The 17,565-nt window shown below is 42.9% G+C and overlaps 1 protein-coding gene across 1 annotated transcript in view; it reads left to right on the plus strand.

Annotated features, from left to right (window-relative positions):
• ADCY6 (adenylate cyclase 6) overlaps nt 1–16,730 on the plus strand; it is a 506,430-nt gene extending 489,700 nt beyond the window's left edge. The window contains exon 23 of the mRNA XM_078685913.1: nt 9,551–16,730. Within this exon, the coding sequence (XP_078542039.1) occupies nt 9,551–9,679 (129 nt within the window). The 3' untranslated portion in view covers nt 9,680–16,730. The remainder of the gene's footprint in view (nt 1–9,550) is intronic.
• Nucleotides 16,731–17,565: the final 835 nt, after the last annotated feature.

Genomic DNA, 17,565 nt, shown 5'->3' on the forward strand with positions numbered 1-17,565 from the left:
GGCCATCGGGGCACTCCATTCGTATGTGGAGGCCCTCGTGCATAAAATGATTGCTGGTACTTTTGAGACAGGGCGAGTTAGACCGGACTCTGCTCCATTGAAAGAACTAATGCGAGCTACGACACCCGCAATGGCCATTTTATCGAAGGATGAGGTTCCCGTGCAGCGAGAGGTGCTGCAGCCACTAGGCAGTGTGGTGGGCGATAACCGCGAGCTTGGTGATTCGACCGGATCGTTGTACCTATCATCGCCTCTGACTGTGGGAAGACCAGTGCTCCCTCTCCGGAGACTCCTGTTGGGAACTGTTTTGGGCTGGAAACAGCGTCTCTCCCCTCCCCGGCAGTTTTATTACGACTGCGATGGAAACAACGTTGGGAGTTAATGTCGGTGAGGGGGGCCCTTAGTGGTGATGGGGTTCACAATGGCTTAACATCTTTGATTCGTCTCTGGATGTACTCTGCTGAACTCTTTACGCACTTCGACTCTCCTGCGGAGGCGGCAGTTCGACCGGATGGGGTTCGCACGACTGATCGGAAGGGCCAAGGCTGAGACTGATGGACTGGGTTTGGAATTGTGGCCCCGGTGGATGAGGGATTTGCTACCATTGTGCCTACGGGAGGGTGGGCGGTGTTTAAAGCTTCCCCTGTATTATTATGTACGAGTTTTTTCATAAAATGAAGGGTCCGTTATAGGGGTTGCTTGGTTCTGGCGGGGAGGAGGGGGGACCGGGGGCCCATATGAAGACGGCCCTCATCCATTTTCCACTTTTAGTAATTAGTTATTTGGGGCGACAGGCACACTGCTAGTTGGGGTTCGGCGAAAGCTACATTCTGGGGTGCACGATGGGGGGAAGGGGTTTGTTTATTGTGTGTGTTTTTGTTTATTCTTAAAATCCTACCCGAATCCTGATATTGGGTGCCTTATCGACGAGTAATCCTGTTTTGTGGGTGGACGGGTTCTGAGGGCGGTACTGATTGAGCTGACTTTAGCAATGTGTTAAGTTTCTTATTGCTGCGTGCTGGTTTCGGTCGTTGCCTCGGTCCATTGAATTGTTGCGCTTCATTTCTCCTGCCACTTTAAAATTGCTTCTCAATGACAATCCTGTTTCCCTCGGGTGGAGGAGTTTGTGGGCTTTACTGATTGGACTGGGCTATAAATATTTATCGTAAATGATACGGCCGCATGCTTGCTACAGTTTTTGGCAGCTCTCGTCTTGGTGATCATCCGTTTATTCTGCACTATATGTTTGTATATTCTCCTTTTGTTTCGGAATGTACGGCACCTGCTGTTGATTTTTTGTGTTCAATTAATAAAAAGATTTTAAAAAAAAGTAGAATAAATAATGCACCACGGACGCTTTTAAAAACGAATAGATAAAAAACAATGCCATTTACAATACCAACAACTTTAAACTATGCTAATGCGAGACCTATTGCATTGCAAATGCTTGTCTTATTAGCATCTCATTGACAGGACGCAATTATACAATTTAAGAGTTTTCAGCCAAGTGAGCCTATCTAAGGTCCTTTAAAGATACAGTGGTGCTAAAACCAAATCCACTGTTTATCTCCGAGCTACTGAAGGGCTGTCATCTAATTCAGCAGGTGGTAATATATATTTTTATTTATTTATTTGAGGTTTTATAGAGCGTGAACATGACCTGTTAGGGTATCAGAGCGCTTTACAGGGATAAGCATGTTAGGTGCAGGTTAGGCATAGGCAAAATACAAGGAATGGGGGTTAGGGAATTGGACACAATAGGACACGAGCAGAGATATATATATATACAATATTCAGTACAGCACCAAAATCAGCGAGCGACATGTTGGCGATAAAAAGGGAAAACTGGCAATTGTATACGATGGGTCAAATTATAACAAAAGGCAGAGAGAACCGGCAGAACATTTGAAGGAGTGGGAATTGGTACACAGAGAGGGCCGAGTAGTTCAGGAGATTATGCACAGAAACAAAAGTCATGATAAAAGGTGGTTTGCGCGACAAAAAGAGTTTTTGGAGGAATTTGCTCATTAGGATGGTTTTAGCTTCCTTTTTAAAGACTGACAGAGAAGGTATTCTTCTGAATAGCATGGTAGCGAGTCCCAGATTCTTGGTTCAGCCCCCGAGAATGAGATACCCTTTTGCTGTGTTCTACTGCTACAGCAGAAACATTTTGCCACATACTAGATATCAATAGGTGTTTATGATGTTTTCTGGAATGCACCAGAGCACTTTTCATTACAAATTAGCTGTTTTAATGTTTGTAAATGGTAAGAAAGACCAAGCTCTATGAAAGCAAGATATTCCATACTCCATGGCTGCATTCATAACTTAATGCTACAACAAACTGGAAAACCTGCCCCTGTAAGAATGAGATAACCTTCCACCGGAGGCATAGTGACAAGGCTGGTGGGCTCTTGTCGGGAGTCTCTCAGACAGATGTTTACAGATTGAACACCAGTGCTTAGTAATCTCTCTCATGAAGGGGGAACTTCATTGCCACCTCCCTGTGTTTGCTCGAGTGCTTCTGGCTAGTCTTAGTTCAAAGCATGGGACTCTAATTGACCTGGTGTTGTGGATGAAATGTTGCTGTAACTACGGCTGTCCCGCATTCCATGTCTATGATTCACTTATGAGACACCCTCCTCCGTAACAAGAGGTTTTAAGTTTTTCAAAGAATACAACTAGAGGTGCACCCCTTCAAAATATTTACAGTGGTTATGTAAAATAACAATTATCCAATCAGAGTGTTGTAAATCCATAAGTGATTTTCCTTTATTGATGCTTCTTAAATACACTTCAAAATCCAGCCAGCGTGTTTCGTCCAAAAGAAAATTGACTTCTTCAGGGCAATAATATGATAAAGACGATGTTTATCATATGATCCAATTGTGTATGATGCATGGGAGTCAGCCGGATAATTTAAGTGGGAAAGTTCCCACCATAGTCAGCACCATGATAAAGAACAGGAAGTCATGAGATAGATGACACTCCGCCCCAATAGGTGCATAAGATTCCCGTGTTCCGAGTGTTCATTAAACAAAAGGCATATCACCCAAACATTGCGCACTTCAATTGGTGCCGTAAAACGGGAAATGGAGTATTCCTCCTGGTCTCAAGCGCTTGTTTGGAGAGGACAAAAAAGGTTCTAAGTGTAGCTGTTGACTTTAAAGCTGTAACAATCTGAATTGCAATGTTCTCTAGTGGAGAGTAGAGTCAGAACGCCTTACCTCCCCAAGTCCTACCACCCTTCTCATTGGCTGCATAGTACATAAAAGAAAGAGGTGAGTATCTTGCACAGTACTTTGTTAAATGTGTGCATTCTGGCACAGCAGAAAATACTTGAAGTATGCAATTCTATGAAAGATACCAACACTGGGGAATCGTAATTACAAGTAAGTAATGTATTCTATAAATAGTTCCCTTTTTCCTTTAAATCTTCTATTTCCAGAAGATGGAAATCCTCTGAATATGGTCCTTTAAACTAGTATAAGAATCAGTATGACCAGAGTGAGGAATACGATGACAGGAGCTGTAGAATAGGAAGGGTGAGTGGATTCAGATATTGTACTGAATGCAGAATTTATATGGTGCATCATACCCAGGCTGATTCCATCATGTGCTCAGATTTACATTGGGTTAAGTGATGGGACTGACAAATGTGCCTGAGAAAGGTGGGAAGGAGAAAGGCCTTGAGAATAGCATTAGCAGTGTGAACCGATCTTCATGGTCAGAAAGAATCAGAGAGGTGGGGGATTGCTTTTAACGGCTTTTCCTATTACAGGTTTGGTTTGTGAATGGATTCCTGTAAAATGGGGCATGGTGGCAGTGATAAGGGAGCGCCATCAAACAAGAAGTGGGAGATGGTGGCTTTGGGTATATGAAGGAATTGGCAGAGCCAAAAAGGAGGTGATGAGATAGGGCATTTTAAGTGCAGAATACCTTCATATTTGCAAATGAATTGTCAGGGTAGATGATAAGGGTCTGTTAAAATGGAGTGAAGTGAAATTTGCTTTGAATGATGTCAGACCAGTTTTTTTGGGGAGGGGGAGGGATGCAAGGTAAGCAGGGGCTATTGGCCCTTAACTGTGGTGGTTGAGGTTGTTTGCTTCTGATGTCCTGGTGCCTCTCCTACTACCTCTCTGCAAACTGGGCCAAGTACAACCTCTTAAGATCTTGACTCTCGGTGTTAGCACTGGTGAGCAGTGGCAGGCTTCTCAGAGAGGTCACGTGGGGGTGCTCAAGCTCAGGATGCAATGACACAAACAATGGTTCCAGATAGACCATGCATGTGGGAATTAACAACGAGAATTGTAAATGTGTCAAAACAGTAATTACATTGAGAAAATGATTTTAAAAATACCCAGTTGACTTGCATAAATAATTGTATTGAACCCATACAATATAGCAGTTTCTAGAAAATAGTGCTCTGTGCTCAAATGATCACGTGGTGAGCGGCTATAAGCTACTGCTGTAGTGTGTATAATACAAGGCAGCAATGTAACAATAGGCAAAATACAGGGTATAGAAGTTTGTATCTCACAAGGGCCTCCAATGATCAGACTTCTGTACAGCTCATTGGTATTAATTGTTCACATGACCTAAGGTGTTGAGGATGGTTTGACCCGCTGTGGCTTCATCATCATCATCAGAACTAGTGGGAGATTATAGGAGCAAGGAGCAGAAAATAAATCCAGGTCCATTTAAAAAAAAATCCACTACTTGACCACTGGGTGCCAAGTGATTAAAGCAAATTCAACAGTGAAGACCCAAAATAATGCATGTCAGCAAATGGAGACAGGGCATCCACAAATCTCAACATCAGAGCATCCGTCGGGACAATCTGAATGCACGCAGGAAGCTTGCTAACTGACAAGACCCGAGCTGTTGCTCAACAGCAGAATAACCAAATGTCCAACCCATTACTTTATCTATTAAGACAAAAAAAGGACTTTACTATGTACTACAATGGAATACTGCACATATGCATAAGCAAAGCACAATTTGTGCTCTAGGCCATAGTGGGCAAACATGTGCCTCTATCTGCTATCGCTCCCCGATCCTTACAGTTCAGAAATGTTAGTTCAGTTCAATTACTCAGTTCTTACCACCTGCGATGTAACAGTCCATTTAGGTGGCCACCAACTTGTCTACGTGCACCTGTTCCTTTCTCAACCCAGGGAGGAGGAGGGCTCACCAGCAAATTAATCTATACTCCTTGATAGCTGAAAGCGCCCAACCAGAAGTCTCCTCTTCCACGGTCCTCCTTCTGCATGTCTCCTTTGGTCTCGCACAGAATGTGTTTCTCCAGCATTGGATCTTTCATAGATTCACATTCTTGAATTCTTACCCGTCATCAAACTGGGAACCCTAGGTAACAGAAGTACACAAATATACACTCATTAACATTAAAAATCAATTAAAACCTCCCTTTCCTATCCTCATTAATGTATACAATCCAAACTGCAGCCGATCAGAACTCACCACACCCAGCTGTTCCCTTGACTGAAGCTTCCAACTGTGCAGATTTTCTACCGCACATTCAGTGTGAGGAACCCTTATTTTGATAGTTCTAGAAGAGAATTTCAGTATTTTTTCATCATGGCTGAAGGAGGCACTAAAATCTTTTGTGCAGGCCTGTTAATCTTGTGGCAAGAAGGAGATACAGTTAATGAGAATGAAGGCTATCTAGAGGGTGCCATTGAAAAGGAATATAAGGGCTTCTACTTGAGTGACATTCTCATTTTGAAAAAATCTGGAGGGTGGCGTCCAATATTAGATCAAAGAGAGCTGAACACGTTCATAAATAAACAGAATTTTCACATGCTCACAGTATAGGAGATTATTTTGTTTGTAAGGAAAGGAGATGTTCCGAGTTCATTAGATTTGGAGGAGGCATATTTCAATATCCCATTCACTAAAATCACAGAAAATATCTCCGTTATATGGGAGACAACATCAATGGGGATGGTATTTCCATCGCAGGAAAAAGGCAAATAGTTAATGAAACCTGTCCCTATTTTAAAATGATAAGGAGGAGTATCAGTGAGAATGCTCAAGGAAGTTCTAGGGACAGTCGTCATGCATTCTTTTGGTTTTAAAAAATTTGACTTCAGACAAGATTTGTTCATTAGGAGTTAAGTGGGCAATGACAACAGATAAGCAGCGGATGGGACGATATAATGCAAGAAACACCTGTTACGAGGAAGGTTTGGTGGGTGCCACGCGAGAATGTTTTCAAAGATCAGACACTGCAGCTAAAAAAAAAGCATAGGTTTACCTGACTAAAAATGCTTCTATGGTAGAATGGAGAGCACATCTACAAAACCTTCAAGTGCATGATTTGTGGACAAAGAAGGAGCAGCAATTACACATAAACATATTGGAGGTGAGAGGTAGAGCGGATAGCTTTTCTGCCTTCAGTGAGGGACTGCCATGTAAAGATCAGGACAGACAATACCACAGCAATGTATTCTATTCAGAAATTAGGAGGAACGAACAAGGCCAATGTTACTTTCAAAGGCAGCACAGAGGATTTGGAGATGGGCGATTGTCTACAGTGTTTCATGGATGGTGGAACACATTCCAGGATTGGCCAGTGATGAGACAGATCTGTTGAGCAGGTGTTATGAGGATCCTCGTCCACTAGCAGGAGATAGACAGCAGACAATTGAAATACATTTTTCAAAGATGGGAAAACCCAGATTAGAAATTATAGCGTTCCTCTCCCTGGGTAATGCACTTAGAAATTCTTGTTGAGTTATCTCCATCTATCCCAACCTTTCATCATTTCTCTTTAGCAATTTTTAGCATTTTTCTTTCCTTTTAAAACACATCATGATGTGAATCTTTATATTACAATGGCCGACCTTCTAATTTTACCTGATTTCCTATTACTTTTGAAAATTATGTTAGTGTATCTGTGTTCAATCATTATCATATTGATTAAGCAATTTGTTTGTTAGAACGCGTTTTCACCGCACTCATATTTCTTTGTAGAATCGTTATCCCCTGATGAAGGGCAACACCAGCTCGAAATGCATTTGGGATGATCTACATTTGTTAATGAATTTTCATGCACATCACAAACAAAAAATTGCTAAAGTGAAATAAAGAAAACATGATGAAAAGTTGGGATAGATGGAGATATCCCAACTAGAGTTTATGATCTACTTAAATTACATCATTGAAAATCAATCAACGTGTTGAACTGCTGATTAATGTGAACACTCCCTCTTTTGGGAATATTGGCAGTGCATTAAGGGGACGTTCCCCAGGGAGCTATAATTTCCATATGTTACAACACGCTTCATAGATCAGAAAGCGATACCCTACTGCACGCTTCAACATAAGTACCTTCCCTTTAATTGAAAAGATTACAAAGGAGTGCGTGATCCATTTATGTTTATGAAAAACAGATTAGTAAATCTTTGCAACAGATCAAACTTGAATCCTTCTCCTGTACTATGCACCTGATGGCAGTACAAGAAGTCTTAACACCAATCTCTTGCTAGAAAAAAAGGCCTAATTGGATTTCAGAAGGAGGCTGGTCTTCACTTCCCACACTGCATTGTGTTGGCAGCCTCTTCAGCATTGTCAGCAATAATCATTCCCATTCGAGGGGTATCCAAAATTGATCCCAAGAGTCTCCATTGCTCTTCCTCTCACAGACAACATGCATGTACCCCACAGGCTATATACGACAAAACATGCCTAATGTGCACTTGAGAGGATAGCTAGGATTTGGGTAACCACATAGAAGCTGAACTTTACATACTATTGCCAGAGATAAAAATGTCCGGTCACAACTATGGATTTACAAAAAGCGGCACGTTGTCACCCGCACTCTGTGCTAAAACCATGACGAGACAGTAATCCACTGTCAATGAGACCATGCTTGGTGCGCACCTCCAGTTTCACAAAACAGGTCCAGAACCTTACTCGGATGAAGGGACAGGCCTAGGCCAATGTCTCTGACCTCACGCTAAAGTAGGATGACATCAACAGGGTCACAATTCAAAATCCAGGATACTACATACACTTAGTCAGGAACTCGGGCAGAGGAACATGACAGTACGTCCAGTAGGAGAGCATTCCGACCCCCACAAATGGTCTTGGGCTTTTGCAAGATCAGCAACAAGGATGGTGGGAGAGTGCTTTTAGAGGTCTAAGAAGTTTCTTTTGAACCAGAGAATGTTACATCCCGCATGGGGGAGGTAGTGCAGGGCATCCATTGAAGAGGAGGTTGACTTTAAGTGTGTATATAGGCTTGTAGGGATGCATAAGATAATGAGAAACCTTTAAAAAGGAGGAAGAGGCTGGCTTGTAATGGACGCTGAGGTTTTCAAGCTCTGGGATGACAGTGGTGAGGGAGCACTTCTATAGACTTGAAGAATTGGACACAATGAGGAGAACAACTTTAGTCCTATAAAGAAGGGTATATGTTGAGAATATAAACTGAAAGATGCCTCACAACATTCTTTGATTTGTGGCTAGTGTGCAATGGTAGGGCTTAAAGAAAAGGGGGAACCCTGTGTCCCACAGAACCTGGGTATTAGTGGTTAAACAAACAAATGGTTCTGTTGGGTAAGGCAAATTGCTTTGGAAAATGCTAATACATGCAAATGAAACAAAAAAGAGAACTCTCTGATACACATATGCAAATGAGAAATCACTGCTCAAGCAGAAATAAATAAATTGTATAGCCAGGTATTGAATTCGTAGGTATTTATGTTTAGAATTCAATTATGTTCATGCTGAATTACTTCATTCAGTAACAAACAATAAATACAAATTGCGACCATCAAACATAGATACATTTCAGTGACAATTAGTGAAAGAAGTGCTCAAGTGCTGAAGTATGCGGGTCTTTATCAAGACAGGAGGCGTACGATGACAGTCTGCAATGTATAAGGATGCAACAGGAATAATGATTTGCCTGATGTACTGCCGCTCAGTTGAAGGTCATATCCAGCGACCACCAACTGGGGCGCACCAGGGTTGAAACGTCGATGCCCAATTAGGTCTAGAACACTCCATGATTCCTCTACAATGCACTAGGATTCCTTGGAGATCAATCAATTGCTGGCCTATCAATTACTTGTGTACATATTTGTATCTATTCATTTTCACTGTACATATACTTCAGCACTTGAGCACTTCTTTCACTAATTGTCACTGAACTGTATCTATGTTTAATGATCGCACTTTGTATTTATTTTTTGTTACTGAATGAAGTAATTCAGCATGAACATAATTGAATTCTAAACATAAATGCTTACGAATTCAATACCTGGCTATACAATGTATTTATTTCTGCTAGAGCATTGATTTCTCATTTGCATATGTTTATCAGAGAGTTCTCTTTTTTGTTTCATTTGCATGTATTAGCATTTTCCAAAGCAATTTGCCTTACCCAACAGAACCATTAGTGTGCAATGGTATACACACCCCTGTACAGATGCAAGTATGACACAACATGTCTGATTTTTGCTGCATGTACTGAAGTTAATGTTTTTCTGATTGTTTTTGTATGGGTTTTGCACTTTTTCAGGTGACGACTGATCTGCACCAAGTCTTGGCAGACAAAGGTTACAAGCTGGAGTGCCGAGGGGTCATAAAGGTGAAGGGCAAGGGTGAGATGACCACCTACTTTCTGAGTGAAGGACCCACGAGCAGCTAGCAGGAGCCTCGACACAGAGTAGCACGGAAGAAACTTCGACAAGAGTGACGGCCGCTTGGCCAGTGTCACCCACTACGGCTGCCCTTCAACAGGATAAAGGAGGCAGAGCGGCCTCCACACACCACTTCATCTTGTACTTGCCCACGTCTTGAGAGTTGGTGCTCTGGCAGCCAGCCAGACTTCAGACAACAGGCTGGGTCTTTTGTGGTTTTGGAAGCCGGTCCTGCAGATTGAGTGCAACTGCAGGGCGAGGCCTGGCTTTCCAGCACTTGGCCGGGACCGAAGGCGGCTGCTTTCCCTATTGTGGCATTTACCAGGACAATGCGCAAGAGAAGCCACGCTTCTAATGTGGCGCTAACAGGAGCCAGCGAGAGATGTAACTTTAAGGTAACCCCTTTGCGTCCAGTTCATCACACACAAGCTCCCTCCATCTTGAATCATCCCCTACTGACCTCCTGTTACTGCAGCTAGTTGGGGAAGATTCAGGACGTCAACAACCTGTGCCAAAGTGGGCGTCAAGGAGACTGGAACCACCCCCTTTTCACCAGAATGCATTTGCAGACGGTACTTACAAATTATTTATTTTGGAGGGACTTGTTTTATTTTAGTTTCCTTCTTTTTAATTATTTTAAGTTTTAAACTGACAAAAACTAACGATCAGCAGCAACAAAAACAATGAAAGGAAATGACAAAACAGAAACACTTTGACCAAAGAACAAGGATGTGCCGCTAGTTGTGGTGCTGGTGGCAGCGAGCTGCGTGCTGGGTTGCCTTGTTCAGCTTATTGCACGGTATGCACTACATGGGGGTAGGGAGAAGGAGTGCGAGACGCTGAAAGATCCCAGAAAGAAAGACTACAAATCCCATCTTGATTTTCCAAGTTCATTTTTATCCATTTGGAGTTTTCTTCTAAGAGCTGCACTGCTAGTGTCTTAGTAAACTGCGATTGTTTAGAAGTGGACAGACTGGGAATGATAGGGATACTCAGTCAGCATTTGTCCCATTTAGTGCAACACTGAAAGGATGTTGGCTCATGCATATGGCAGCGAAATGGGAGACATCCAAGTGGTTGGACGAAGGGATGCGTGAAAGAGACCTCTGAACCCCCATAGTTCTGTGCTAGACGTGTTGAATGTGTTTTTCAAGAAGTATAGGAAAACAGTGAATGTTCCCTGTTCAACCTCTTCCCTCCCATTTGCTGTCCCCTTGATCTTTTGGCAGCTTCTCTTAAACAGGTTGGGGCATGTCGACTTTTATTTTATTGCGTGCTGTGCATTGGAGATGTGAATGGGTGGCGGGGTATGAGGAGGTCAGACAGATATGCTGTGATTTCCATAGCTGGGAACCCCACACCCTCCAAAATGATGCTTCTTCAGATGAAAGACATGAACGATGGGAATATGGCACAGACTTGGTGTTGTCTGCTTTGTAGGAGGTGATCGTAGGCCCATGACAGCCCAAGCATTCTTGCAGGTTCAGAGCTGTGTGTTTTTTGGATTGTATTCCCTTGAGTATTGCTTCTCGGTGCTGCACCACCTCACAAACGCCTTGTCTCTCATCACTGTGACGCTGCTGCTTTTAACCATTTCCTCATGTGCCAAATTGCATGGATGTTTTGATGACGGAGAGGATGCCGGGACCGACGTGTACAGCCGCCTTGGACTAAGCAACCAGCTGTGTGCTTGGGGAGCAGGTGCTTGAAAGGCAAGCCTGAGCTGTGCTTCGTTGGGGGGGTCAAGACGAGCTCCAGTTTGCTCTGGAAATACTGCTTATGCGTGTGTTCGTACCACCTGTCTGCTGAGGCCGAAAGTATATCCTGGATTCTTGCTCAGAAATTGGATTCCCGTTTGTGGTGCCAAAGAGGAAAAAAAAACTTTTTGAAAAAGGGACAACAAATGAGCCGCAGCAAAGGATGTACTTGGTGGTTTTTGTTGTTGTTTTTTTTTTGTTTAATTTGCAGGCACTTGCACCTAACCGCAGATGCACCAGATGCCAGGGGGTGCAATGCAGCGTGTCAAAAGGGACACACTGGGGGGATGTCTGAAGGATGCCAGGCACCTCTCTCTTAGGAGCCGGCACCAGGGGACTGCAACCAGTAATTGCCCAAGCTAGGCCTGCACCAAGGGGTGCTAGCAGGCCACCTAGACAACCTCAACAGTATTCTGCAAAGTTGTACCAATGCTGAGTGCCTCCAGAGTACTCCGAGTGTCACCAGCAACTTGTTTGCAAGTATCTCATCCCTTTGCTTTGCTAATTTGCAAATCTACCTGTAAGGGCTGTATCACGAAACGCAATGGCGAGTCTCTGGGGCAAAGGCCTATGCCTAGGGGGGTGCACAGAAGAATCATTTAAAATATTTGAGAACCAACCTCTCCTCATCCCCTATTTTCTTTTCTGTCTCGCATTAGACGTTTTGCATTGCCTTGGGTGCAGCCATGTCAGCTTGTTCTTGCATCCCAGCAGCATCAGTCCTTTGAAAGGGAAGGGTTTTGTAAGATAATATTAGGGAGTAGGTGCACTAGCCCTTTAAGAATTTAGAAACCCAATCTGCAGAATCTCGCACATAGGTTGTTGCATGCATTCCCAGGCTCCAACGGTCACCCAGCTAGCTCATGCAACCAAGTTTTCACATATTTTCTCCTGGATCAGACAGATTTGTCTTTTTATAAAAAATATTATTTTTCTTTTTTTATTTGTGTCTTTTTCGTTCTATTTGTATTATACGTTTAACAGACAGGTTTTTAGAATGGACAGAGGCATCATCAGGGTTTTGTTTGAGTTTCCGTCTGTCATAATGTCCACCTTTACTGCTGGTGTTTCTCCAAACACAAAAGCCTTCTGATGCACTTTTGATGTCTGAAAAATATTTTTGTCATCATCCTCCAGAACAATTTTACATCCTGCTGAAGAGGAAATGCAGGCAAGGAATCCCCTATTCAGAGACACCTCTAACTCAGTATCCTATTTCTAGGCCACATGGTAAAGGACAGATTTGTTAAATCCACTCCTAAAAAGAGGAATTAAAGAGAAAAATCGTCTATCTCTTCTCTCACCTATCTGGGTGATGCTTTTAGGCCTGACAAGCTCTGATGAATGCATCTTTGGTGCCTGCAGCATTGGAGTGCATCTCGAAGCATCTATTAATAACTCGGGTTAGCATGTTTTTTGGGAGGAGACTTGTGGAGCTACAGGTACTTTGTCTTCCTTGCCCACATTGCAGTTGAACCACCATGAGCTCTGGTTGCACCTGAATTGTCAAATTTGAGTCCCTCGATTCACCTTAATTGATACTACTGAGTGTTGGTTAAGCTTTCTCTGCCTAGCTGCTCCACCTGTTAGTGAGCAGCTGTCACATCCGCCTGACGTGCACTTTTGACGCTGTCACTGCAGACACTCATTATACAATGTCCGTTCCTCTGTGGGTTTCTTTTGCCCAATCTGTTGATATATGTCATGCTGGCCCAATCTGTATACAGTCCGGCCCACTGGTAGTTGATAAACCCACCTCTCTAAAGTTCAACACCACCCTACACCCTCAGAGCGCCAGCATCATTAATCACTCCCATTGCACCGAACCGGGGCAGAGAGATCCTCTAAGAAGTGCAGAGCACTTTGCAGTCCACTGCATTTATTTCGGACCGTATTAGGTTGTACTACGCAAGACTGTGAGCAAAAAGAATTTTACACCATTACTTCTTTTTCTTGCGTTGGAGAAAAACAGGTCAAAATATAGTTGTGGAATTTTCAGTTTCAGTGAATTGCTTTCCATAGACAACTTGAAAGGGTGCTTTTAGCTCATATTCTGAAAATCCTTGCATGGTGATACTTGGATATCATGAAATATTCTGAAAGGATGTCCTACTATTTCCTGTAACAGGGGAGTCCTATTTGAGCAACATTTCAGTTTTGGGCTCACTTCACCACCAAGGTATGGAGCCATAGTAGCAGTAACAGCCCATCAGTGATACCAGCGGTTGCACCTTTACCCTTACATGGACAACTGACTGATGAAGGTCTCATCCAATATTTTGTGGCATTTCCGTTTATTGCTGATTCTACCTTTAAAGGGGCAAGAAGTCTCTATTATTTTTAACATAGACCATGTTCTTGGGAAGAATTCAAGGCAGAACCCCACAGTCTTTATATCAAATTAATGGCATCTGCTAGAAAGTTTTGCCCTTTCAGAACAGAAATGTCAGCTTAGTGGTACTGAAGAGTTGGCCTCATGGCACTGTGAGCATAAGTCAAGCAAATGTATCTGGCTTCGCTCTGGGATCAAGAGTCAAGTTTGTGATGGACATTAATTCAGACGCCAAACAAAACCCAAGTAGTTCTTGGGATGGTGGAGTTGAAAGTGACTTCTTACAAAAGTCCTCGTCTGGATTCTAGGTCTGGAGTTAGAAAATCATATTTTTAGGATTTTGGATGGTGTGCAAGATTGTGTGCAAAACCCCTTCGACTCCACAAGAAGTCTCACATGACACAAATTACTTCGAGATCAAAGGAGTCTTACTAGTAATGTACACAGACAAAGCTTTACATAAACAACCAAGAAGCCTCTGACTTTTGATGGTCCTTTATCTGCTGATTACGAATCTCTGGTCTTTGACAGTTCAGAGGAAAATGTACCTAACAGCAAAACGGACAGGTTGCATCTATGCACAATCCATAGCAAGAGATCCCTTTATATAGCCACTTCAGGTCCCACTTTATAAATGTGTTGGGTCGCCCCAATATACGAAATTGCAAGACCAGAACAATTGGTGTCTCTCAGTTATGCATTCTGGAAGAGAATTGTATTATTACCTCTGTGCATTCTGCTGTTTTCAATGGTAACAAACTATGCAGGAGCTGTCCATTCAAAATGGTTCAAATAGCCTCTTCTTGGCCAAAACAGGTCTTCTCATCTCTAGTCCCTGGTCTGTTTCTCTGATTTGAGGACTTTCGGTAGCTAAATTCAAGGAAAAGTCCAGCACAATTTCTGAGTTGATTGCTTTCCATCTGTGCCTTTAACTTGTGAACACATAAATCTTTCAAAAATCTTGGAAGTTATTCATGTGGCAAGCAAATTTTCTATCGCCACAAACAGTGTGTTAAACAAATGTCTACATTTTCTTTATTGAGTGTTGGAAATGGTTATCAAACAATTTACCTCTGATTGATAGTATTCTTCTATTTGTCTCCTCTTGGGCATATGAATGCAAAAAGATGAGTTCAGTAAGGATTGCCTGGCCGGCACTGTAGCTTATTAAATGTGCATCAGTACAGTTCAATTCCCTGAGAAGACTTTTCCGAGTTATTTATGCCTATGAGACACCCAGTGTGATATATCAATGCAGTAATGAAGTCCTTATTCCATAAAACATATAAGTTATGTCGCTACACCGGATATTGGGCCATTTACTTGGGAGAGAACCATAGTTTGGTTCTATTGCTAACATCTGCCTTCCTCCCTGGTGTGTTGCATGCCTTGTTAATGGGTAAACTTTACAGTCTTAAAGAAAGATCAATTGTGTTTAAACGTTATTCTACTTTCTTACCTATAATTTCGTAGTTTTACTTCGACCAAGAGATTTGTGTATCTAGCTTTATACCTGAGTCCGGCTTTGTAGACCGATAGAACCCTGCTTAGCTTGGATGTTTGTGGAAGATTGTGCTATTTCCTAAAGTAGATAATATATTTTAGACAATGCTCTTACCTGTTTCTTGCTTTGGAGTGGCCTGTGCCTGACGGGCTTTATCAATGCATGCACTATGCTGGAAAGACCCTCCTGTTCACTAAAAAGCTGTTTGTTAAAGAACATTGCTCTTCCATTAGGTAAACATGCACTTGCTGCTGGACAACTTTGTTAATCCCCTTGCTTTCTTTGAGCAGTATTTCCTAGATGTAGCTTCAGGACTGATGCTCAGTTTGAACAAGCCGTGCTGAGAAACACTTTTTAGGTTAGGCCACCTGGATCACAAGTCTTCAACCTTCATACTTTTATGATTCGCAGGACAAGAGGGACTGGGATACTAGCATAAGTAAAAGTTACTCGCCGTAGTAACCACTGTACTCATGCCTACAGTTACTCAACTAGCCCCTTTTTTCAGAACATTTTTAGTTGCTAAATAATAATAACACAGGGTGGAAAAAAAGAAGACTGGAGTGCAGAAGCTGGCTGGGTGTAATGTGGAGGCTGGAGGTGTGTGAGAGGCAGACGCTTCCATTCGCAGGCTTCTTCTGCTTTAAAAGCACCAGGGCACCTCCTCTTGTACCATCCCATTTGAAGGTTTTCCATCGAACAGCTGAAGGGCTTAGAGTGAAGGCATTTGTGAATAACAGGTACCTTTTTACCCCATCAGCTGACTTCGGTATCCCATTGAAGGCTTTGTGTTGTGCATCTTTTAAGACCTCCAACTGTGAGGCCTTGGTTCTTTCTACACCAGCGATGCTGCTTTATTGTGAAATCGCCTTGCTCGCGATGCCCACTAAATGCTCTCTCCGTAAGGTAAGCAAAGGACTGAAGGCAAACCTTCCGTTTGGAGTTTTGTTTTTTTACTTGTCCCCACAGTGAATTGAGAGTGTAAGAGTGCACACTGGGAGGTTGTTCGCTCCTTGACTGGTAGTTCCTTGTGCACAGTGTGCAAGTATTCCACTTCTCGTGCACATTTGCAAGATGACTAACTTTGCTGCGCGTAACAATTTTGGGGATTTGGAACATTGTTGTATGAAACAAAACGGTGCCTCCTGGTTTGTGGGTGTTAAGCACAACAGCAATCTTACAGTGAACACAGCATTCACTAGAGCGCGGTTGATGTTCTTGGATTAGTGTACTGCGCTGTCACTAAAGTGTTGAACTAGAGTTGTTTTTTAATGTATTTGGGAAATGTTTGCAGTTTTCCGAAGCCCCTTTCAGGTGGGTGGTACTTAGGTTTCGGGGGGAGTTGACCGAACCTGCTTCTATGTGGTATGATTTTCATGTGTACGCTTGTACATAAGGCTGCTTTGATAGGGCCAGTGGGTTCTCGTGCTGCATTGTATGAATGTGAATTAAACTTCGTACATATTTAAGGACCTAGGAGGAGGTTGGTTTGGTATCACAGGATCACTGTGCCGATACTGCAACAAGTGAGTGTAAGTTAAACTCCTAGCACACACTTGCAGCAGACTGCAGAATGAGTTTGAATATAATCGCCATAAGCTATGCGGATCACAAATCCTCAAAAACCTGTACAACATCATTAGGGTAAACAGGTGAACTGTGGTCTAAAATGAAGTTATGTCATGGCAGCTGGTAGTGCACACCCAGAGACTTGTGATTGGTTTCTTCAGGTCTGCATTAAATATGGAATTGAGTGCTGGGCACTCAAGGCCCACTCTGAGGGACATAAGTTTGGTTTACAATCCAGACTTAAAACTAAAGAAAACCCTTAAAAGGCAATTCCAGCATTGTGAAGAAGGATCAGCTTGCTGCTCACCCCATCTCTTCTTTGGAGCTTGGCTGCAGTAAAGAGAACGGCTTCACGGTTCTGCCATAAACGCAATAATTGGAATACACCCAAGCCCACCCAAGCCCACCAAATGGAGCTCATTGGGCATGCCCTCATGTAAGCCATATGGAATCACTGATCGTCAGAGTGACCGGCCACCTGTGTTATGTTCTAGGTCATTGTGAGTGTTGGCTGCGCGGAGTGACGGTGTACATCACAGTAAATGGCCTTGCTGGTATTGAGGTGAGGGAAAGTTGTGAACTGTACCAATGAAGTAGTTCATCGTGACTGTTTTGGTGTAGGAGTGTGGGGTTTGATGCCAATTTGACAGTGACTTATTGGCTGTGGTAGTAGGCCAGCATTTGACCAGCAGTCACCTGTATAATAAACAATCTTAGGCAGCATTGCAAGAA

This window comes from Lissotriton helveticus, chromosome 1_1, assembly GCF_964261635.1.
Source record: "Lissotriton helveticus chromosome 1_1, aLisHel1.1, whole genome shotgun sequence".
NCBI lineage: Eukaryota > Metazoa > Chordata > Amphibia > Caudata > Salamandridae > Lissotriton > Lissotriton helveticus.